The sequence below is a fragment of the Zootoca vivipara genome, chromosome 5, assembly GCF_965207765.1.
Source record: "Zootoca vivipara chromosome 5, rZooViv2.hap1.1, whole genome shotgun sequence".
NCBI lineage: Eukaryota > Metazoa > Chordata > Lepidosauria > Squamata > Lacertidae > Zootoca > Zootoca vivipara.
Genome location: NC_142588.1, coordinates 50855466 through 50881129, shown reverse-complemented (window position 1 = coordinate 50881129; position 25664 = coordinate 50855466). Strand labels below are relative to the sequence as shown.

Genomic DNA, 25664 nt, shown 5'->3' with positions numbered 1-25664 from the left:
CCTTCTCAATCCAACCCGCGGATGATCCAGGAATCAGCATGTTTTTACAAGAGTAGAATGTGTCCTTTTATTTAAAATGCATCTCTGGGTCATTTGTGGGGTATAGGAATGTGTTTATATATTTTTTTCAAAATATAGTCCGGCCCACCACATGGTCTGAGGGCCCACCACATGGTCTGAGCCCACGGCTGAAAAAGTTTGCTGATCCCTGATCTCGACAAGACAGGGGTTGATCTGACAAGGCCCAATTCAGATTCTCAAGGCCATAGCCTCTAGCCTCTAGCTGCCCAGTGATTGAAACAGTTGCACCCAGCATTTAAGAAAAGATTCGACATTCTCTCTGAAATTCAAGATGAACCCATAAACCCTTGTATCCATTCCCAGAATGTATGCAATTCCAGTGTTTAGGCTGCAATTCTAGGGCTCCTGAAGGCTATTTGCAATTGTGGATAGCTTTCCCCTGGGGTATTCATGAAATCTGAAATAAATAATAATAATAATCCCCAAATGTGTGCTGCTTATTGGGGCTGACTATTGGGGCTTATTTAGTGCTATTTAAATGTAGCATAAGAACAAACAGAAAAAAACCTGCCTTAGACTGTTAGTTTATCTAGTCCACCATCCCTGCCTATTGGCCATGTTGGCTGGGGCTGATGGCTATTGTGGGTCAAAACAACTGGAGGGCATTAAGTTAGATAAGACTGCACTAGATAGCTATTAAGCTACACCAGCTTTGCATTTTAACAAAAAGCAAGTACCACTGAATTCAAATAAGACCTATTCTAAAAGGTGCTTAAGATTGAAATCAACAGGATTTACTTCTGAATAGGCATGCATAGGCCTCCACTGTCAAATTTACTTTCTAATTAATATTTCTGTTGGATTTTAGGAGAGGTTTCTGTTTGCCTTGATTTCACTGATTATCTTGTGATGGCGGTGGAATCTGCAATATTTTCTGAAGGCTCTGATAACCAAGGAATAGAGTTAGTATGACTTGCATTATAAGTTAATAAGAATATTTTACCACGAGCAATGGAATGTAAATAATGAATGACACTTTCCTGTTCTCATAAAATAATAAGAGCAGGAGCAAGGATCAACAAGAGAACCAGAAAGGCAATGAATTAAAATAGAATAGAGGCAAGTATTTATTTAAGCACCTAGACGTCCTAGTTCCTGCTGTAGCTTGGCTGTTAAGAATGTGGTAATGTTATAAAGGGGCTATAAAAGATTATGGTAGTGTTATAAAAGGCCTGGATATAATGTTGATAACAACAGCATCAAGAATTGTATCAGATGAAGGCACTTGAATAAAGTATGGGGAGCGGGTAAGCCCTGCTCTGCATAATCAATCACAAGATGTGCCCATCAACCTTGTTGGGGCCCACGCCTCTCAATTTTTTGGGGGGGGGGCAAAAGACCTTGGCCTTAGGGGTCGGCTCCTAAGGGCAAGAAACCCTAGGTTGAGGTTCTGGTTTGGCTTTGTGAAAAGTTTTGGGTTTTGAGTCACAGCTCTTGCCATGAAATCTGGAGAGGAAGATTGTTCAATTCAGCCCTTATTATTAAGACTTATTAAGACAGCTTCTTACAGAAAATATCAAATGTAAAATGTACACATGTCCTGAATCCCCCCCATGAGATTCCCCCCCCCAATATTCCAAGCAAATGAACCCAAAGCCATCCAAGGGCTCAAGAAGTATTTGCTCTGCTGCTGCTGCCTGGTGGTGCTCATGAGAATTTGTGGAAGGGTGGCCATCTACACAAGCACTTTGAAAGCTCATAAAAGCCCTAATAAATTGCCTTTAAAAGAGTAGTACACAGGTATTCTGTAAATACAGAAGTCTTACTCCTAATACAGTTAATGTTTTATTAGCTACAGAATGCCTTAAGTTTACTTGCTAAATGTTGCTCATTAAGGTGCATCATCAAGGACATAATCCAGCTAAACATTCTGTGGTTGTGGGGCTGTATCTTATAGCAACTGAATAAAATTAATATCCTCCAGGTTAGCCAATTTCTTTGGTACCCAAAAGGACCAAACAGCATGGCAAGCAGCAGTTATTACAAGAAGCATCCATTTAGACCAGGCATAGGCAAACTCGGCCCTCCAGATGTTTTGGGACTACAACTCCCATCATCCCTAGCTAACAGGGACGATGGGAATTATAGTCCCAAAACATCTGGAGGGCCAAGTTTGCCTACACCTGATTTAGACCAGGCACCCCCAAACTTCCTGACCACTGGTCCTGTTAGCTAGGGATCATGGGAGTTGTAGGCCAAAACATCTGGAGGGCCGCAGTTTGGGAATGCCTGATTTAGACAAAAGGAAGACTCGTATTATTTTTGAAACAATTTCCCTTTTTGGTCACAAGATAATATTTAACTGAATTTCCATCATACATTATATTTATGTTATTTTTTCTAACCTGCTGTTTCATTATGATTCTGCTCCTTCAATAATGGGATCATGATCCCCTGAACTTGGATCTCACCTTCCCCACCCCCTACCCTGGGTCCTGGAATATGTGAACTGAGCTGGACTGCATTTCTTCCAATTTTGTAGCAGTGGCTTCAATTCAATGACCTTTGTTGGGGGTGTGCATATTTTTAGGTTCCACACAGTTATTGTGCAAGCGGAGAATTTGCTACTGGGCAAGATTTCTGCACCTCAAGACTCCTACACTGAGCTTTCATTTGAAGAAACAAAGTACATTTCTAGTTCTTTTGACTTCATATTTTTTTTTATTTTTTTTTTTAAAAAGAAAATTCCATAATGCATAAATCTTGAGAATATAAATGTAATGACTTGTGTTGAAAGACTCTTAAGGAAAATATCCTGAGAATACAGATATCAGATGAATACTGAATGAGCACTGAAAAGAAACTCCTACAGACTGAGACAACTTGCACAGTGAGTTCACAAAGACTGGGTCTCAGTCAGGCTGTGAGAATTTTCTGAATCATATTCAGGGATAACTTCTGTATTTAACCTAAATTTGGCTGTTTCTGAATTTTGGCTGAAGCACTGCCAGAACCAGTGATGCTCATCGGCCCTTGTGCAACAGACTTGCCTAGCTCCCCTCACTCTACAACTCAATGCAGGGGTCCCCTCCTCCCAACTTGCATCACCGAGTAGCAGCCACTTCTACTCAAGCACACACACACACACACACAACCCAAAACCACCCATGATGTAGAACAAGGAATAATTCCCAGAGTGGCGATTCAAAGAGCAGGAGTGGGCCTGCAACATCTAGAAGGCCATGTGAAATTAGACCGGGGGGTGGGGGGTGGAGCGGCACATGCAACTCTGGGCTGCAGATTCCCCACCACAGCACAGCTACTTTTTGCAAGTACAGGGGTACCTCTGGTTAAGAACTTAATTCTTTCTGGAGGTCCGTTCTTAACCTGAAACCGTTCTTAACCTGAGGTACTACTTTAGCTAATGGGGCCTCCCACTGCCGCCGCACCATGGGCGCACAATTTCTGTTCTCATCCTGAGGTAAAGTTCTTAACCCGAGGTACTACTTCCAGGTTAGTGGAGTTTGTAACCTGAAGCGTTTGTAACCCGAAGCATTTGTGACCCGAAGCAACCACTGTAGTTTACATTACCTGGCCTCCACTGGCGATTGTTTTCATTTGCTACTCACTTGTCTCCACGTGTTTCCAGCATCAGATGAAACAAACATGCTGATATCATTGTCTGACAACTCATTTCCAATATTACCTGTAAAAGAAACGCCACAATTATCTGAAGTTAACAACTTAAGACTGTGTCATTTTGGTTTGAAAACCACACCACAATGCCAATTTAGTACCGTATAAATGAATCCTGATGATAAGCATTTACACAGAGCTTTCAAACGTTATGTTTAAAGTGCACAATCTGGTTGCAATTGTTACAACAAGCCTGTAAGATAACTCAGTACTGTTTTCATGACATTCAATTCCTGCACTGTAGGGTTTGGACTAAATGACACTCTATGACTCTATGATGATGGTGGGGAACTAGAAACTGAGAGACTATGACATGCTCAAGCCGTCTAGTGTCAGAGGTGAGATTACAAGCCTTGTGACCACTATTCCACATTAATTGAAGAGTTCAACTCTCAGTCTAATAAGTGATGTAGACATCTATACATAGAACTGAAACATTTCCTACCAGAAGCCACAATGATGCCTGGAGCAGTATCTCGACTGGCAATATTGCCTGAAGTGTATGGATTTTCTGAAACCTTCAGGTGTAGGTGAAGGGAACAATAGGGCTTGGGGGAAAAAATAGAAAATACATGTAAGTAGTAGAAAGCATAAGGTAGACTTTCCAAAGGAACTTCAGAGGGAATCTCCAGTTTGAAGTTGCTAAACTATAATTTATTAAAAAGTTCAATTTTATTCATTTGGGTCTAAATGGAGGAAATTATTTTCCTTCCCATCCCCTAAGCATTTTGTTTATCAAGCAATGCTAAGATGACTGTGTTACTACCAATAACTGCCACTGTGAAAAATAATGTTGCATACATTTAGGCTATAATTGAATTGTCACAAACTGTACTTTTTAAAAATTTCCACTCTTATTTAACTGCAGACTTTACATTTCCCCCCTTTACACCATTGTGCTTGTGTGTTTGTGTGTCTGACAACTGAGGATCACACCCCATGTATCTGATGAAATGGAATCCAGCTCACAATTAAGTCTTTAAGGTGCCACAATAGCCATTGTTCTTAAATCACATGTATGTACCATGTTATAGGCTTAAGGATGCTCCATATATGCAGCAGCTGCAAAGAGCAGTGACCGTGTCAATCAGCTGTTTGCCAAAGATGGAAAATGTTGTGGCAATGTCCTACCACAGGTGTGTGTGTGTGTGTGTGTGTGTGTGTGTGTGTGTGTGTGTGTGTGTGTGACCATTAGGCATGTCTCCACATCCACCTGCTGCCATTCACATGTGACCTTTAGCTGGTGTTGAAGCAAAGTTCCCACTGCACTGAAATCAACAGGAAAAATCCTTTTCATCTCATGAGTGTTAGCTATTGTTTTAAAATGTTAAGTTTAGAACAGAAAGAGGTATTTGCTCTATCAAACAATATACCACTGCCAGCCTAAGACCGAAGCAAAAGTCAAGGTGATGCCCGCCCACCCAGCATTCTATTCTACGTACATAAGCTGACCAGACCGGGTCCTCCAACACACCTGGGGGTGACAGGCTACCATAGGGGGTGAAGGGCACCCCACACAGAGATTTGCCCTCCAACAGGCTGGATAGCTCAGTTGGTTAGAGCATGGTCCGGTAAACACCAAGGTTTCAGGCTTCAAGCCTGTATGGGACAGCTGCTTATTCTGGCATTGCAGGGGGTTGGACTAGATGATCCTCAGAGTCCCTTCCAACTCTACAATTCCATGAGTCTATAACATCTGCCACCTGGCACCTGCTTGTTGCCTGCTTAATCAAATGGATATAAGCAGAGTAATGGATGCATGGTGCCTGGACAACTGTTTGGCCTGAGCTGCTTGCCTCCCTGCCTGCTTGCTCAATGGCATGGTCTGTGACGTAGTGGGAGCTAAGGCAGCCAGGTAAAGCAGCCAGCCCAGTGCAATTATTGTCACCAGCAGGGCACTGGCGCTACTCTCCCCTGGATCTGTGGGCGGCCTACCATTTGCCTAATAGCAGGTCTCCTCTTAGTTCTTGGTTTTTTAAAAAATATATACTTATGACATTAGATTCAGAGAGCAAACACAGGGATATCTTCCTGCTTCCAGTGATGCTTTTTTATTTATTTATTTATTTATTTATTTATTTATTTATTTATTTATTTAAAGGAGAGGGAACAGCTATCTTTCTCCCAACACACAGCAACGCTCTATCATAGCTAAACAAAATCTGTAGCATCTCTCCATGTTGTTGCTGGCAGCAGGTGTCAGGAAGAGAAGAGCAGGGAATGCAAATAATAAAAAACAAGGGCATATCCTCTTCATTCCTAATGCCCGGGGTTGTAATGTTCTCCAGAGGCTAGCATAATCCCTCAAAGATCAGAACAATCTCAGTGGCTACACATGCAAAAGGCCTACCAAGGTTACTTCCCAACCTGTTATTTACTCAGTTAATAAATAACCGCAAAAACCGCTGGGAAGCAGATTACCATTAAATGCCAACAAGCTTTGTATCAGATGATTCATTCCCCTGCCTGCCCAGTGCAAGGTGAGACCCCTGGGAGAAAAAGTGTTCTTCGTGTTCTTCAGCATTTATGCCTCTTCAGAGAGGCTTTCAGTATGGTGAAGTCAATATGGCGTGTGCTGCCAAGAGGTGAGTAGGATACCAAGCAATGGGAGGTGGGGTGCTATCTCTTGTTGATGTCACAAAAGGCAACACAAAAGAGAAAGGGGGGAAGGAGGGAAGCAAGCAAGCAAGCAGAGCAGAGCAGAGCAGAATCAAATGAATGGGCCTGTCACTACACAAGAACAATACACCAAACACCATAACAGTAACTGACAGCCTTGTAAGGGTCACACATTGTAGCAATCCAACTGGGGATGTTACAAAGCAGCAAACTCGGTGGGCTGAAGAGCATCTGCAAAAAGGCACGAAGGCTTATGTGCCTTGATAATGTTATCTATTCTGAAGGGCTAGCTGGGAAACACATCTCTAAAAACCAAACTCATACACACCACCACTTCCCTGGCATGTTTAAACCATGAGCAAATTGAAGTAATTTACTCAGCACTGCAACCCAGTTGAGGTAACTGCCTCCTGGGCTGTTTAAGATTGCTGCTGTATTTTACAGGTTTAAAACTGTAACGCAGCTCTCCCCTACTTTGCTTTGATGGGCGCAGCACAAGCTGAACTTTTGCTGGCGTGTTTTGCTCCCCTTCCTCCTCTCTGAGGCCTATGGGAATTCTCTGCCCTATCTTCGCGGTGTTCTCTGAATCTCTTACACCTGCCATTTGACAGACATCCATGCAATATGATGACCCTTTGTATGTGTATGTTGGAGGAAAAGTTCTACCCTCTCCTTCTTAAGTACCCTTGAGGACCACAAGATGGCAGACAAATCCTGATCGGGTGAGGAGCAAAGAAGCGCAGACTAGCCAAGAAACTTGAGGAGAAATGAAAAGTAGATGTGGGGAGAGAAGACTTGAAAGGCTGACACATCTCTACAAAATTCAGATTCATTTTCCTGATACGAATCTTTACATGTATAATCAAGAGTGAGCTAGGCATTCTGCCCTTTATGCAATAACTTCAAACATCTGCCTAGTGTACATATGCAATGCTATGGCACTTGCTTAGGTCCCAGATTATTGTGAGCTGTTTAAAGTGCAAGAGTCCAGGTGGGTTTCCTTGTCCTTCTCGGGGTTAGGGGGAAATGTCTGAACTCATCACCATACAGATGTGCTCTGATAGTGCATCTTCACTATTGGATTGATAGCAGGGCACTGGGGCAGTCCAAGAAGTGTTAATTAGGTTGGTCTGTTGAAATGAGTTAGTGAGGTGTGTGTGACTGGGAAAAAGGGAAATGGGTATACAGCCTTTCATGGACTTCCAGTTATTTATTTCCATTTTAAACAAAGGTCCTACATATCCTTTTTAGAGAGACTCAGTTTATGAGACAAGAAGTCTCACATTTTACCACAAGTTATTGTGTAGATTTCCGTATCATTACAGTCATACCTCGACATCCGAACGCTTCGACTTCCGAAGGTTTTGACTTCCGAAGTCAACAACACCTGGAAGTCTTTTCTTTGCACGCGCCCAGCACGCGCGTTCTACACCTGCGCAGAAGTGCGAAATCGCGCTTCGGATATGTGCTGAAGTGGCGCTTTGAGAACCAAAAACCTCGATTTACGAAGATGGCCGTGGAATGGATCATCTTCGTAAGTCAAGGTACCACTGTATCTGGTACTATTATTTGCACCAGGGTCACCCTAGGATATCTAAGCATACAAATATCCAATTTGTCTCCCATTTGCACCTACAAAGAACTCACTCTTGCCATCTGGTGTTCTGACTTGGCACAAAGTCCATCCTATATTGCCAAAACTGAATGCATCGGGGAAAAGGTTAAGTAATGCACCTGCTTCCCCGCCCCTTAAATACAACAGCTTGATTCTCATTCCAGAGGTGCTAGAAGCCTCCATAATGGAGTTTTCACATAGTATGTACTCCTGGGGAAGAGGCAACTCTGGAGGAAGATGCATTTATTTTTAATGGACCATGTCATTCTGTTGTCACAAAAAGCAACCCCCCGCCCCATTGTCCCCACAAACCTTCACTTACCAGGAGGCAATGAACCGAGTTTCCTCTCAGATCTGTGTCTGGGGCCTGTAGCAAGTGCCAGTCTCGTCCTTTATTGTAGGTGATGAAAGTTTTCACTTGGTTGTCAATCTTCTTGTTAGCCAAGAACATTCCCTTTATCCCTGCTACCTAGGAAAAATTGGCATGGCTGAAAAACAGATAAATTTGACACAGATTGTGCATGCATTGTTACCTGTCAAATCCAGCTTTGGGATATGGTGTATAGCCTGAGTATACTGCAGACTCTTAGGTGAAAAATGCATCAAAGGCCGCTTTATAAACCGCAGGCTAGAAAAGGAATAGCATAAAACACCACTGTGGATTCAAAGTTCAGACACTATAAGGGAGGGTTTTGGCAATGAAAAGTCATGAAACAAAGATGGGAACATAATGGTCTGGATGTTATGGTAAGTTAACTTAATGAATCCCAAGTTATGAAAGTTTCCCATTTCCTTCTGACTCCTGCACCCCCTTGTGCCTCTCTGGAGGGCAACTTCCTTTCCGGATGGGGTACAGGGGGTTGCCAGCAAAGGCGGAAAGGTCCAAAGTGTTAATACTTTGAATCCTAAAGTAAGTGATGTTAAGGAAGTTCATGAAACAACTTCCCCACCCAGCGGCCTTGTACACCGTCTCACATTTTTCAGGAGGTTCCTTTGGCTTGTTTAGAGCACATATGTGTCTGTAGGAGGAAGGAGCTGAGCAATTTGTCTCCTATGAACTTCCTTAACTTAGCTAAGTCACTGGAAATTTTTGGTTGTACCATATAAGGGACACAGGTGGCGCGGTGGGTTAAAACACAGAGCCTAGGGCTTGCCGATCAGAAGGTCGGTGGTTCGAATCCCCACGATGGGGTGAGCTCCTGTTGCTCAGTCCCAGCTCCTGCCAACCTAGCAGTTCGAAAGCACGTCAAATTGCAAGTAGATAAATAGGGACCGCTACAGCGGGAAGGTAAACGGCATTTCCATGTGCTGCTCTGGTTTGCCAGAAGCAGCTTTGTCATGCTGGCCACATGACCTGGAAGCTGTACACCGGCTCCCTCGGCCAATAATGCGAGATGAGGGCGCAACCCCAGAGTCGGTCATGACTGGACCTACTGGTCAGGGGTCCTTTTACCTTTACCTTTACCATATAAGACACAGTAAGTAGTTGGTTGGTGTGTGATTAGCTCCCTATTACAGTTGCTACTGGAGAAGAAGCCAAAGCAAATATGGAGGTTCCTGTATTTTTTGGGAGGAGGAACCCAAGTGATTTTAATGAAGATTAAAAATTTCAAAAAGTGTATAATTTTGGGGTAGGGGGTGGGCAGTGGGTTGAACATTGCTAAGAGCTGCCTTGCTGAATCAGGCTACTACCATATTGTTTTGTGAGATGGCCATTCAGATGCCTCTAGGAAGCCCAGAAAAGGGCACAGGTAGGCTTTCCTTCCCTAGGAATGGAAGCATATTGCCTCAGAACTTTTCATCACCAAGCCTTTGATAGAGGTATCCTCCATAGTCTGATCCTCCTTTAAAGCTACCCACAGCATCCAAGGGTGTGCTGTAGTTGCCTCCTGCATTGCAGATTGTGCAGTGTGGAGTAGGTTGAGTTAGATGACCTGCAAGTTCTTTTCCAGCTCCATTATTCAACAATTTGGCAAAGCCATTGGCCAGAAACACATGTTGTTCCTGCTCTCTCATGGTTTTTTTCCCCTGCGGAAGCAGTCACATCGTCAAGCAGCTCCTTTAGGTCTAAACTTCAAATTAACGAAATGGAAAGAAAAGCAAGTTCGAGGCCTTCGGAAGAGACACAAAGATGGCTTACGAATTTGAAAAGGGCAATTTGTTCAGCTCTAAATAAAACTGAATGGGATGCAAGAAGCAACATGAGAAACAGCTTTGCTTTGTCAAACAGGTCTGGCTTTCCCTGTGAGCTGGAAATCAATAGCACAATATCTACAGCAGCATGACAGACAGCCTGTCACTGCGCCAATTGCTAGGTTTGCAGGAGGATGAGAGGGGAGGGGTAAAACTTTTGTCTTTCAGCAGAGTGTTTCTGGTTTCTGCAACACGAACTGCTCCCTTGGCAGGGGAGTACAAGAACTGATACATAATGTCACCCAAGGGGCCTTTTTCTTCTCTGCTGTTATTATTTAATTGGCACCCAGCTGCAAAGTATTGTAGCACCAGGAAAAGTTACTTGCATTTTAACTTAGGTGGTTAATGACGATCTGAAGAAGAAACATGAATAGAAGCTGAATGAGGGCAGTTCCTTTCTTAACACATGAGGCAGGCAGCGTAGAGGCAGGAGGTGGGACCCCCCACCCCCAATGTTATAATTTATACTTAGAGTTTGCCTAGGAACATGCATTCTGTGTGCATGTCCTGAACAATGGCAGGTATGGTAGCAGGAGTTTGGGGACATTTTTTTAAGCAGTAGGAATGCAAGATGTGGTTGAAACTATCACATGCACATTACAGTGGTGTGGCGCCTCGTCCAAAGGAGTATCAGGAAACGCCATGAGTATCAGGAAATGCCAAAAGAGATGGGGCACATCTCATTGGTAGGGCATGTCCTGTGCATCCAGAAGGTTCTAGGTTCAGTTCCCAGCATCTCCAGGTAGAACTAAGGGAGACGATTGCTTGAAATCCCAGGGCACCACTGCCAACCTGTGTAGACATTACTGAGCCAGATGGACCAATGGTCTGACTTGGTATAAGGAAGCTCCCTGTGTGTTCTTCTGTACTTCTGAACTTTGCCGTAACTTGTACAAATTGCTGGTCTTTGCGGAATGACTTCTAAGGAGGGGTTACATTAACCAGACTTGATTTCTTCAACCTCCCTCCAAGCTGCTTTCACCAGGATGAAGGGAAGCTAAAACGCAGTAATTGAGTCTCCCACAAGCCCCAGTGAAGTCAAGGTTTTTTTTTTTCAAACTGTATGCTGAAATCTTGGGGAAATTTCTAATGTGTGCATGTTTAACAGGGTGTGAGTTTAAAAGGGAAAGTACTCCAAAGAAAAGTACAGTGGTACCTCGGTTTAAGTACACAATTGGTTCCGGAAGTCTGTACTTAACCTGAAGCGTACTTAACCTGAAGCAAACTTTCCCATTGAAAGTAATGGAAAGTGGATTAATCCGTTCCAGACGGGTCCGCGGAGTACTTAAACTGAAAGTACTCAAACCGAAGCGTACTTAAACTGAAGTATGACTGTACTGTGCTCCAACCCTTACCGAAACTCTGTTTGTAACTTTCTTTCCTGTTATTTTGATACAATTGCGCTTTGCTCTCATGCTTCTCTCTGTGGGAGATGCAAGTCATGAAAGACTAAACAGCATTTTATATATCAGGTAGAAAAATGTTCTGAATTTCTGTGCCTCCGTCTTTTACGATGCTAGTCATAAATCTTTTCTCGGAGTGAGAAGGCACAAGCCACCTTGGAAAGTGTTTCCCCACAATGTTAGTGCACAGATGCAGTGCAATCTTATTTTGTTCACTTGGAAGAAGGTACAACTCCTTAGTAAAGGCCTTCCCACATGCACCATTTATAGTGGTCCAGTTGCTGTTCTTGACCTGATGTTTTAAAGGATTTGTAGCTGGATTTGCAGCTGATTGTCTGCACCTTTGGTCACATGTTGCTATTATTAGAGAGTAAGTGCAGAGTATTTCTTTGCACACTAATGATAGATTGAACCCAAAAGGAGAAAAATTCTGTGGCTTTAGTCACACCCTGTATAACCCGCCCCATCTCTCTCAAGCCAGTAAATTGTTGGAGTTATAAGCATCTGCATGGATTAGCCCTTTTGTAGTTTTTATTTATTTAATGCCAAGTATTCCAGAATTCTAGGGGACACGGGTGGCGCTGTGGTCTAAACCACTGAGCCTAGGGCTTGCCGATCGAAAAGTCGGCGGTTTGAATCCCCGTTGAGCTCCCGTTGTTCGGTCCCAGCTCCTGCCCACCTAGCAATTCAAAAGCATGTCAAAGTGCAAGTAGATAAATAGGTACAGCTCCGGCAGGAAGGTAAACGGCGTTTCCGCGCACTGCTCTGGTTTCGCCAGAAGCAGCTTAGTCATGCTGGCCACATGACCCGGAAAAACCGTCTGTGTACAAATGCCGGCTCCCTCTGCCAGTAAAGCGAGATGAGCGCCGCAACCCCAGAGACGTTCCCAAGTGGACTTAACTGTCAGGGGTCCTTTTCCTTTATCTTTTTTATTCCAGAATTCTAATGTTGTAGGAGTATAGGAGATTAGAAAAGGAACTATGGCAAACTATGGTAGTCATGATGAAATTTTGCCGGCAGCTAGGAATTGCCGTCACAGGCAGAGCTCTGTCTGTTATATCTCTTCATTGAATTCAGCTCACATGACTGACAGCTCACACAGGTCAGAGGGAAGTGTCACAAAACAGCCATCTCCCAAACCACACTCACCAACCCCTTCACATAGAAACCAGGATGGTTCCTGCACAAACTTCTGTTCTGCATCTTTCACAGAAGTTTCATTACTTTGTGGAGTTTGGAGCATGTTATTCTGGTATACCAGCTGAATAATGACAACATTGTGTAGCAGCATGCCAAAAAATCCAAACCCTGGAAACTGCAACACTATAAATGGTGGAAAGGTCCTAACTATATTTAAGGCTCACTTCGATGCTTTCTACTTTCCATTGCATTTGTGTTGTGTCTTTCACATTGTAAGCCTGTGGGCCAGGAATTGTCCACAATAAACGCATTATAATTAGAGGTTGGGGAAGGCTGTCTGACGACAATATGTTTTTTGACGAACACCCATGAGCATTTTTAGAACTGTCACCACCTTTCCCCACCCAAGCAGCCTCTGATTCCCCCCCCTATTTTCTACATCTTTCTAATCCATCCATGATTCCCCCCTCCCCTCCCTGCTATCTCTTCTTTATCTTCATTTACCTCTAAGCACTCATCATTCATTGCAATCCTGTTGGGAGACTTGCACTGGATGGCTTTCAGCTCATCCCCAGCCAGAACAATCAGATTGAAGGGAACGCTTTGTGCCAGCCTTGGTGTCAGCCAATATTCTTTCTATCTAGGCAATCAGCAGATACGACATGACCAGTCTGATCGCATCAATTTCAATCCAGACTGCTATGAACTGTCAGCCTAATAATACAGAAGCTTTTCATTCGATCCCTCCTTCTTCCCCCTCTTGGGATGTAGGACACTTTTACATAATGCAGTGAAACCACTCCTCAACCTGATGGTAATAGGAAGCAACAGCCTTTTCAACAGCCTGCCAAAGCTTGGGGTGGGAGAATTAATAGGGTTTTTTTTGGGGGGGGGGGAGAAAGAAATCATCCTCAGTGTGATCAGGAAATGACATGGCTATTCCTTCCTAGTTTTGTCTGCTTTTAAACATTACCTATTCAGGCTTTCTGGATGGTTGTGTCAAGGTGCTTACCTGTAAAAGATGTTCTAAGTCACGTGCAAAAGTCAAAGTCAATCCACCTAGGGAATTTCACACGGAGGCAGACAGCACAGGGATTCTGCTTTTCGGTCTGTACCACATTTTTCTATAGAGCAGGGGTGGTCAGATGGAAACCTTGCACAATTTTACCCAGCGCCTGGTGGTTTTACTCAAAGCTTGGCAAAACGTTTGCCCACAGTGTCACTCCTAAGACAAACGTGTTTCAAAATGGTAACATTTGGGGATAGTGTACTTTGGATTATTGATGCAGTTCCTGAGTGCAAGTTCTCAGTAACTGAACATTTCTGACTACTAGGTGGAACATACTCTATTATTACAGACTGGCTTTCCACATAAAGGATAGTTTATGTGGGAGAATACAGAAGTCCAAGGCTATTGTCTAGAAAGGAGAGTGGTCCTCAAAAGTGAGGAGCTCAGTTCCAATGGAATTCTGTAATGCCCTGGGACTATGAGTTTATTTTGGATTTGCTCAAAGCAATGAGTGTAGCACTACGGCAGGTAATCAGAGGGAGATACAGCAGTTCGAGTTAAGTGTACTTCTCTCAGAGGAAGTTCCTATCATTCCCACCAAATACTCTCTCCATAGTCAATGATATGGACAATTATGATTATGAAAGTGCAAGCCTAATCAGTCCCCATAATTTCTACCCTATATAATGCAAGCAGGCACCCTTATTTAGCTTTCATTAACTCAGGTCAGTAATGGATGCAGCCTCTTGCAAGCATCTTCCCATGGGTAATTGGACTGAGTCCATATTTATGTTTCTGGGTAAAAATCTCCACATTTCCTCATAAGGGGCATGTCAGTCACCTGACTGCGAGTTCTGATTGTAAAGACCCCTTGTGACTTCCTGTCTTCTTTCTAGTGGGAAAATTACCAGTACATTGTGAAATCTACTGGCAGATCGCTCTTTGGGCAATATCCAGCTAAACTATTTTTCTAGATACCACCCACTGTCATTTATTGATCTTCCTCTATTCAGCCCTGTCCTTAACGAAATCAACCTTTGTATTCGAGCTAATGCCTGTCAGGGAGTCTCCTTTCTATAGCTGTGTACTTCTCAGTCCCCATTTTGCTCAGTATTCTGCTCAAGGGACAGCTCCACTTTGCTAACGTTTCTGCAATCCTCCAAAAGGACGTTCCAAGCCTGCTCCATCTCCAAAGATGCCTGCAGGAGTCAGAATTCTTCTTCAGCCCAGACAGAAACTTGCCTCCTTTCCTTTTTAGAATCTATGCCAGAGAGATCCCTGAACCTAGCTGTGACCGTGCACCCTTAAGTCCTGGTGAAACTCGGGATGCCGCTTCTCTTTAGCACCTCTTCATTGGGAAAGGGAGTTATGAGTAGAGATGAATGCGGCCCTTGTGCAATGTGATTTACCCAACTCTTGTCAGAAAGAGAACACATTCTGCACTCACAGAGACATCCAGCTACACTGGGCATCCCAGCCTTTTGTGTGTGCGCAAACTAGAGGTGACAATGTGCCCTATCGTCACATACCTCATAGAGGTCTATCATCACATTGCCCTCCAGGTCTCGGCTGCTCTTGACATTTTCCAAAGCCAGGGTGAAGTAGACCCCTCGGGTATCAGAGATGTAGAGGTTATACGTATCGTTCTGGTTCCATTCCTGGACTGCAGCAAACACCTGATTCTCATCAGTGCTGATGACGTGCATGTCCTGGGGGAGAAAGCAGAGAGAGAAGCATCATTGTCGGGCATCTCACTTGTCTCTGCTCCAAGGGCAAGGCAGGGTAAGCCTCTTGGAGGAAGGCAGAGATTCATTATGAAGTCTAATCAGAAACCAAAGTCAATCTACTTGCATGTGCACATGCATATTTTACACATTCTCTTCTTCAGATATATGCACAGTAATAATGAATTGAGGACACAGTAAGTGAACATTTACACTGGTGATGGTATTGTACAGTAGCAATGGAGGATGAGTGTATTAAGAGAAAGGTAGAATATTAATTCCTTTCTGTCCTTCAACAGTGTGAGAAAATTCTACAATTAGGAACCACTGTTCATTATGGTAAAGGAAATGCCATAGGCTAGGAATTATCAAGCTTTCTATGTCCAGGGTCCTTTTGTGAGCTGGTTCACTCACAAAACGGTGGTGCAAGAGCAGAGTCAGCAACAACATGGAGGCACATGGGGGTGGCAACTGCCGTAACCAGCAGGCGGTTACTAACATTATTTTCCCTTGATGGGACCTAATTGGTCTTTGGGAAATTGCTAAATTCTTTGCCACAGTGATTTCCCAGTGGAGACAAGTTATATACTTCAGCTTCCCTCAAGTTAAAAGGATGCACTGTTTCTGGAGACAGCCTAACTCACCCTCCCCAGTTTAGGCAGAACTTGCTGATTCAGAGGATCTAGAGGGTAGAAGTCGTCAAAAATTAGACACCCTACATACACGTGCATGCCTCTCACAGTATTATTACTAATATCATTTCCCTTTCCCCCCTTCTCATTTCCCTTTCATATATAATTTCAAACCTAGCCCCACCTCCAAATATGGTTGCCAGACTCAATAGAGGACAGGACTTCTGTGCCTTTAATTGCCCTGCTCTCTTTCGAGTCTGGAAACCTTAAAGAGAAACCAGAAGACCCTTTGTTTAATTTCCAAGCTTCATGCCTCAGCAGAAGACTGAGCAGAAAGAAAGGATGAGCACGCATGTGACATGGAGGAGCCAGAAGACTCAACAGCAGTCCCAAGGACTTCTGCTTTTCCTCTCCCTCAGTCTATGCAACCCTTTTGCTCCCCTCCTTCCATTCTCTCTCTTTCCTCACACTCAGCCAGCCACATTGCTCATATCTGCTGTTTCCTTTCCTCTTCTCCAACTTTGCATGCTATAGCTTCACTTGCTAACTAACTCCTGCTCCTAGGCATGCCTATGCCTCTAGAATCAGCTAAACCTAAAGGTTACTGCACTACCAGGGGGCAGGCTGCAACACTGAGGCCTGGCTGGTGGTCCCTGGGCCACTGTTTGAGCAATGCTACATAGGCAGTCAAGTAGTTATGTGCTTATCCCTGTAATATACCGAGATATGTAGGGAAAGGGGATCTGTGCGCCATTCCAGGTGAATTAAAACAGTAGGGATGATGATGATTCCAACAATGAGTGTCAAAAAGCATATTAAACGTACTTGAGAATTCTTTAAATGTCTGACTTTCTAAGCTCCTTAACAATATTGTGGTTTGCTGTTAAAATAAATGTGCAGATCAGATCAACTGTTGTGCTGCTTCAGTCCCCTGTTGGTTATGCTGATACTTGCAAAGCAATGTCTTTAATTTCTTGTACTATTGTACCTCATAAAGATTTTTGCAGAAAAGCCCCCCAAACTAATGGCATGGTAGCATTTTGCTGTTCCAAGACATACACGTCTGTCCTCGGTGTCTAATTAATACGCATCTGCATTTTTAATACAGATGACCTTAACCTATTTTTCTAGCAGCTAAAACATTAACAAATAAATGATGACTAAAAATCCAGAAATAAAAATCTTTCCATGGAACAATTAAAAGGGGGGGGGAAAGACTTATGTCATTGAACTGTTGTATTTTAATGTTCTGTTGGAAGCTGCCCAGAGTGGCTTGGGAAACCCAGCCAGATGGACGGGGTATAAATAATAAATTATTATTATTATCATTATTATCTTTATCGTTATCATCATCTACATTTACTGGCATCCAAACCTCTATCAGATCAATTGGTTAAACCCAGTCAGCCCTCCCAACTATAGGATTAACAGTGCAGAGCTTTGTGGCCAGAGGGCACAGCTATTAAACAGGTGCCTCTTGTTAGAAATCTCCTCCTAGACTTTTGCCTCCAATATACAGATTTCATTGGCAGCCTGCCATTCAAATTCCAGCTTGGAATGATCAGGTGCCATTGCCTGGTTTAGGAATAGCCAACCTGACATTTTTAAAATAGTCATCTGCTAACACAGGGTTTGGAGACTGGAGTGACAAATGCACGAGGAGAGAGCCTCATAGGTATGCCAGTTCAGTATTCATAACTTGCAGATAACCAGGCGGCTTCTTCCACTCTGTATTCAGACAGGAGATACTTTGTATTCTTGGTTGCTTTGAGTTAACATTGTGGTCGCCCCCCCCCCCCGCCATTCCCCTCTCCCTTCTTCACTCAGTCTATATATTGCCCGACTGAGGAATTGTCAGCAAACTTGTCGTGTGCAACAAATACCATTCAGATGCACCACATAATGCGTCCCTTCTTCTTTGTGTCAGACACAGTAATTCGCCTGTTATTTCTACCGGGTAAATCATACCATGAAACAATCTTCCTGCTGACAAAGAGAAGCTAAATACAGGGGGGTGGAGAGGAAAGCTGTACCGCCACCATCCTTTTCCATGGGAAATAAAGGCACCTCTTGCCTTTAGAAAGAACAGGAGGGAACGCTGTCTTCCAATTAGTGAATGCCCCCTGACACTGGCCGTGACACCTTTCCCATACATCTGCCTACAAAAGCATCAAAACACCAGCCTTCAGAATTCCCCAGTCCGTATCACTGCAGGATAGCCAGCATTAAGATGCAGTCCATCTGCCTGGCCTTTCTACCTTATGTCTTTATAGGGAAAGAATGGCATTATGCACATGGCATTGTTTGGGTGAATGTGAAGGGCTAAAGGTCAATGCTTTCGGAATTGCCAAGATGCTGCAGGTGCCCTTTTCTCAGCTGACCAGGGGATCTTGGCCTTTTGGCAGATTTAATGGCATAAATGCAATATCTGATTTGTTATCTTGATTGAAGATGCTGTCAGCTAATTTATAGTGTGCATTGGTGGGTTTCCTCCCCAGCTCTATAGAGTGTCCTGTTGACCTGCTAGCTCAATGATTAAAAATGAATGAGGAGCACAGAGTCTTTCCACCATCACAGAACCCGGGACTATAAAAAATGATCTGGAGGGATAGCAAAGGTCAGACAGATGAGATGGGGCATAGGATAGAGACTGAAAATGCAGAACTATCCAAGAAGGATACACCTGCTGGAATGACAGTAGAGAAAGACAGGTATTAGGAGTGAAATTGTATATCATGGTAGATTCCTTTGGAATGTACTCAGTCTCAATTCATCACATTGCTACATACGTCGAGCAATTATATCTGGTTGGTGGCTCTGTAAACAATGCACGAAATCATGCATCACTTCTATCTTTTTTTAAAAAAAACCTATCAATGAAATCCAATTTTTCTTATCAGTTGTAGATAAATGGCTACATTTTCTGTTTTAAACTGCAGTTTTAAGGTGTTCATGAATTCTCAGTATGAAAGGTAATGGACAAATTACCTGTCTACAATTATCTCTCCCCCCTCCCCGCTAAAATTTGTAGCCTTGGGGGAATGTTGACCACACTGTTGAGCACCCAGTACAATCTGATTGCATTCCACAGCCCTCTGAAACATGCAGGAGTCACAGCAGCTGGACAGATGTGGAAGGCTTCTCTGAGATTAGAAAGGCTGGACATCACTTTTCCTAAGAAATAGCTTTTGAGGGTGCAAACATTTCACACTCTGCACTAATAAGTGTGCTTAATCAATGTGCATAAGATATATCTCTCTCTATGTAGAAGAAGAAGAGAATAATAGATTCCATAGGTTAGTTAATCTTCCTTTCCCCAGGCTGGAGTGCCGAATGTTATATACGCACCGGAAAAAGAGGCAGGCTCATTGCCTTATAACCAGCCATAAAGAACAGCAACAGCAACAGCAACAATCTACTAAGTGCCTTAAAGAACCCCAAAGCACTTCACAATGACTGTTTAAGACCAGACGTTGCTGGCCAGGTGGGGCAGAGCCATAGCAATAGCCTCCAGAGAGTAGTGTTACTGCTGCTCATTGGATGGAGGAGGGAAGAGGTGGCAGCGAGGTCTGGACTGTGCAAAGGCACTGGTGAGAGTGCCAGATTGGCTTCATTGTGTGTCTGCACAGCCGGTCCACACCACAGACTCATCCCTCCTGGTAAGTGGCAGAATGCTGTGGCTCTGCCCCATTAGGAAAACTGCTGCTGGTTAACACAGATCATAAGAGAGGCGCCTATTCTAAGGTTACCAGATTTTTTTCAATGAATCCAGGGACACTTTTCAACTTCAATATATTTTGCATGGGGACTGATTTGTATATCTGGGGACTGTGCTCAGGAAATGGGGACGTCTGGTAACCTTAACCTATTCATTATGGTAAGAATATCCAGGTCCTATCCTCCCAGCTCCAGTTACTAATGAAAAAGTCAACAACACCTATCCATAAAATTGGGCCAGCCCAGACCCTGGCAAAGGAAAGTTCCATGCCTAAGGCATTGTAATCACTGGCACACACTTTTGCGCCTATTAACGTCCATCAAAGTTTATGGGAAGAGTTTCATCCCAGACATTAAAATTAGAGCTTGGAGTTGACCTAAATACCTTATATCTTCCATCAATCTATTTTCCATCCACTCATTTTGTATCTCTAAAATTCAATATAAATATGCCTACTTGGTGACGGAAGCATAATTATAAAGCAGCTTTAACAAAATGCTGCAGGTAGACAATGTCAGAGACGTTTTGCAAATAACACACTTGACTGCTGTAATGATGGACCACTAGAGTTGGTCCACGTACAGACCTGCTGGATTAATTTTGTTCTATCTTTTAATGTTTGGTTGAATTATGCCTGGGCCATTTGTATTATTTGCCACAACAATGGTCTGATAGTAAATTATTTTGTCTGATCTATGTCCCTAGAGAAATTGCAGATACGTGCTTTGTCCGGTAGGCACAGTGTTTGTGGAGGCAATAGAAACACTCACGAAGCAATATGCTGGAAACCAAATATACCAGTCATTATGCTGATCACAACTGATTCAAAATCACTAGCACAAAAAGAGTAACAATAGTGCAAAGCCATCTAAAGTTGCGCCAAACTGATAAACTGTTCCTCTTCCATGAAATTTGCACTTCTCTTCTATGTTTAATATGAATCATTCTCACTATCACTGCATCAGAGGCACGTGATTTTACCATTTATTTTCACCCAAAGCAGCAGAAACATCAAGGTGGGGAATCTAGTGATCGAAGCCACTTTGTCTGGGTACCAAAATTCCAGAAGCTACTGTGGTCTCTAAGAAAAGCTTTACACGCCATTGATTTTATTTGGGCAGAGTAATTGAGCTGAAAGAGATTAAAGTCTCTCTAGTCATAAAGGACCTTGCTTGTTTCATTTCCTTTTGACTGTGCTGCGCTTTGTTCATTTTTAATAAAGGCAGCCACCTGCTTTGATAACAGCATCCTCAACATGCCTTTACCACTGTAGCTCTGTGCATACAGATTTAGATGTTCACCCTTTGAAGATATTGTGAGATTGTAATGAAGCACCTTGTTGCCTTAAATATCACCCTGCCGGTGGATTCAACAACATCTGCGTCTTGTGCTGGGTGACAGGAAGGCCTCTCGGGGCTTGTTAAGGCAACTGACATCCGAAATCAGGGGAAGCTGCTTGGGAACTATTTAATATGAGCAATTTCTACAAGGAATGGGAGAAGCTAATATATATGCTCTGTCCGATAAAAGGATAAATTGTAAAAACATGAATCCAGATAGAAAGCCAAGGGGAATCCTTAAGAAGGAACACACTCTCAACATATACAGGAAAGATGTTCATTGCTACTTCCAACTTTTCTGCCTGTTCTCCACAAATATAGCAGGCTGTATATAGCTGGGATGGGTGAATCGGTCAATTTTTGTTTCTCTTAGTCCCCACCCCAACCCCAGCACTGTTCTTAAGTTCAGTTCTACACCAATTTACCGTATTATTATTATTATTATTATTATTATTATTATTATTATTATTACTATTATTATTCCTCATGAAAATTCATCAGCATTTTTGCATATTGTGTTTAATAGGAAATTTCTCCACAAAAAGTATTGTACATCTTTTAACTATTCATAAAGTCATGTAAAAGAGTAAGTAAAGGCAGTAATTAGCAATCATTCATGGTCCCCATTGCTAGTGAAATTATGTGCAAGTCTATGCAACTGCTTGAGAACAAAAGATTCCTCTTATATTTGCATTGACATCACCCCCTTCCACAGGCTCCATCTATCAACATTTAGATTTTGCAATGTCTGCATAACTGACCTGCTTTTTTGCTTATACAGTATGTTAGATATCAGGGCCCACTGGGGTCAGAAACAAATGGAATGGACCAATTAGGCCAACGGGCAGAATCTGGAACAGGCAGATAGGGGACCAAGAGCTAGAGACAAATAACACAGTGGTTGTCGTATGTGGTAAGGAGGTGGGTAAGTAAAATCTGCAGCAGCTGGCGTTGGGAATAAAGTCTCTGGGCTGACAAAGTCCCCAATTTGAGGCCCCTGGTGTGTTGTTTGTTTGTTTTGTTTTGTTTTTTTGTTTGTTTGTGAAATTTCTTACCCACCCCTCATCATGAGGTTCCGGGGGGAGGGCAGTTACAGTTTAAATATACAGTATTAGTTAAAATAATCTAAGATAAAATAAGTAATCAATTAAAACAAATTCCATTACATTATATTGCAAAACACCCTTATTTACTTATTACATGTGTATTTTGCCTTTCCTCCATGGAGTTCTATTATACATGGTTCTCCTCTGTCCTCACATCAACGCTGTGCAGTACATTAGACCAGGAGACAGTAATTGGCCAAAGGTGGCCCAGTGCACTTGTGGCTGAATGGTTATTTGAAACCTGGTGTTCCCAAGCCTTATGGTGAAGGAAAGGTAAGAAATCAAATAAATAAACAAACAAACAAATAAATAAAAGTGAGAGCCAATGGTGCTGACATTTCCATAGGGAGATGTCTCAATGTCATTTCCTGAACAAAGAGACCATGAACTATTGCATACTGAAAAGCTGGCTTGGAATTTCATAGGCCATATTTCCAACTTGTGACATAATGGAACAAATTGGTTTGTATGAAGGACAGCAGTCCTTAACAATAATTTCCCTGTCCCTCGAGTTTTGATTGTGTAGTGGTTTAAAATCAAGTTCTAAGTGAAATTTGCTTCCTCCTGACTGACATATTTTACATGGGCTTTCTACAAGTTTTAGTTCCAGAAGGCCATGATATCCTTTTAGGTTCCACTGCTTCATTCTTCTTAATTAGGGAAGATGTGAAGCCAACACACAAAGGTGCTTTGTTCTTTAATCCCCATTAAGTTACATTAATAAAGCAAAATGTGGGAGCTACTGGCACAAAGAAAAAGGGGAAAAAACATTTTAAGAGAAAACCACAGATGTCAGTAATGATTAAAATGAAACACTAATTAGTATTTTCCACGAACTCAAAAGTCAATCTGCATTTTGAATGGATGTCCTTGGCTAGCTATAATATTGACCTTAATGGATGGGGTTGTATTCCCCCCTGCTTGGATATTTTCTTTAGTAGGAATCAGGTCTGCATGCAAATTAAACCAATTCTGAAGTTGCTGCTGAAAAGCAGTGACACTAGTCTGCTGGTCCAACCGTGAACTGAAAGCACATGCATGAATATCCTGGGCATAGGAGTTTACCTTTGGCAAAGCATACTTAGGAAGCCTCATCTGCGCAAATGCATTTCTCCGATAGGACACGTAGTAATGAGGCCGGCCTCCTGATGTCAGCTGCAACATATAACATAGTTTTCTTTTATTATCAAGGTTATTATCATCACTGTTTCATTTTTTCAAAGGCAGGGAGAAAATAATAGGCAAGCTGGAAAGGGGAATGCAATTGCGGCAGTGACAGCTCAAAAATGGGACTGCAGTTACAGCAGGAGACAAAATAGGCATCATTCAGATTGTCAGCAGTGAAAACTGACAGCGTTAAGTGGCCTAACCTATTCAGATTGCTTGTACAGAAAGACAAAAGGGCACAGGAAAAGCTGCAAATATAAGTGCCTAGAAGCAGCCTTCTGAATCCTCATTTGAGCATGCAGCGTTTGTAATCCTCGTGTCAGTGGTAGTTGTTCTTAGTTTCTAACAATCAGGACTTGAGAGTATAATGACACAACCTTTTATGTTTGTGTCAACTTTGGGAAAACTCCCCGCCCCCTTCAAACCCAAGGCCAGATTGAAAGTTTTGGTCAGCTGTCTCAAGTGTACCTAAGTCCTCTGAATTTTGCAGAGTTATTGTTACATATTTCAAGGCAATCTGTGTTTTCAACACCTGGAATGAATGAAACTGAATTTCTTCTAAACTACTGTACAAAGGAAAGCTAGCTGCAACTAAGCCAATGAAACAGACTGTCCCCTCAAAATTGGTTTAGGACAAAACAAAAGTGATACTCAGAGGCACTGAGTAACACGAGGAAAAATGAGTGGTCATTATCATAGATTAACAACAGGGGTATTAATGGGTATGCAGTACCGGTAACAACGTCATTGTGAGTACCGGCACCTATTTATCTAGAAAAAGCACTGAATATCAGCATAGTCTAAGCTTAACAGTTTGGGCTTTATAAACCACACAATAGACTTTGCAATGCAATGCAATGCAATGCAATGCAATGCAATGCAATGCAATGCAATGCAATGCAATGCAATGCAATGCAATGCAATGTGTACTATTGTTTGACTGTAACAGGCAATGGAATTTACACTTTTAACAGTATGGGTAACTAAGGATGACACTTGGTAAATTTATTGTGGAAGAAAAAAGCAAGACAATGTAAACGTGCTCTTTTAATACACAGGAGGGCTGGCAAAAAATCTTCTTTGGGTGGGCAGGTGCTATGATGGAGTCAAAAATATAGGTCAAATTCTGCTTACCCTTATAGCTGGGAGACAGTACGGCAATACAGCCAAGACTCCCAGTATAATCCCAGGTCCCAGGTCAGAAATCAGAGACCTCAGAACCTCGGGAAATAGTTGGAAGCCAGATAATTTATAGCACATCTCCACTCTGCTTGCGCTTTATTGCCTTTCTCTTTGTTATGAAATGGACAGCAGCAGGAGGATAATGAAACCTGAAACTGTTCAGATATATTCTCTGGCTTTCACCTGGAACACAGCTCAGCTGAATATATCTCATCTCCGTCCTTTTCGCAATAATCATAGCCCATGCATGACAATCATGCCTGATTACTCCTCTCAAGTACTCCCCTTCCATCTCTCTCCCTTACCCCTTACACTCCTAGCTCAAACTAATAGAAAAAAACTTGATTGTTCTGTTGCAATTGTGATATCAGAATCTGGCATACAAACTTAAAAACCTGGTGAGATGGAAGGATGCTCTTGGAATAAAAGATGAGGTTGGCTGATTGGTAAGGAAGATTATTGCGGTACACATTGTGCACACTCCAGGCAAAACCCTCCATGACCCCCGTGTTGATAAGGTACTTGAGGTAGAGGCAGAAGGAAACAATTAGCATCCCGATGGGACCAATGCTTGGCTTCGATGCACCGAAATGGAGCATTCATGCAATCTGTTTTGTTGCAAGTGTGAGGGAAGGGAGATTAAAATTCAAGGAAGGAGGACAAATGATTTGCAATCAATCAGTGGAAAAGCTGTTCAAACCTGAACAAACACATAATCATCCTGGACAATGAGGGAGTCAGAGTCAATGTATCCTGGGAAAGGTTTACTTCTTATAGCTTCAGAGCAGTTCTGCATCCTGCAGGTGATGTACTGTGCATCTGAAATCACAAAAAACAACAACAATGCCTTTAGCAGCTGAATACTCTCAACCTTACAATGAAATACATTCCAAATATGCTTTTATCCTTGCAATAAATTGATGCCCTTAACTAAGATTAGTCAATGTAGTTCAGAAAATAGAAGTAAAGGAATGAATTGCTCCCTCCTCGCTTAACACTGTTAGCCTACTTCTAACTGGTAGTGATGGAAAGTCTGGATAGCCAGGGTGACTTTGTTAGACATGGAAGAGATATCGTAAAAAGAAAAGGGGGAAAAACT

General features: G+C 42.6%; 1 protein-coding gene across 3 annotated transcripts in view; it reads right to left on the bottom strand.

Moving 5' to 3' along the window:
- Window positions 1-25664, bottom strand: part of SORCS1 (sortilin related VPS10 domain containing receptor 1) — a 359672-nt gene that overhangs the window by 59125 nt on the left and 274883 nt on the right. For all 3 annotated transcript variants that reach the window (XR_009557597.2, XM_035132751.3, XM_088670638.1), the window contains exons 7-12: window positions 25266-25384; window positions 23282-23371; window positions 15226-15405; window positions 8274-8420; window positions 4163-4265; window positions 3651-3727 (exon numbers count right to left, since the gene is read on the bottom strand). Coding sequence is in view for 2 of the 3 variants with exons in the window: in XM_035132751.3 (XP_034988642.3) it covers window positions 3651-3727; window positions 4163-4265; window positions 8274-8420; window positions 15226-15405; window positions 23282-23371; window positions 25266-25384 (716 nt within the window). In the remaining variant the exon portion in view is untranslated. The remainder of the gene's footprint in view (window positions 1-3650; window positions 3728-4162; window positions 4266-8273; window positions 8421-15225; window positions 15406-23281; window positions 23372-25265; window positions 25385-25664) is intronic.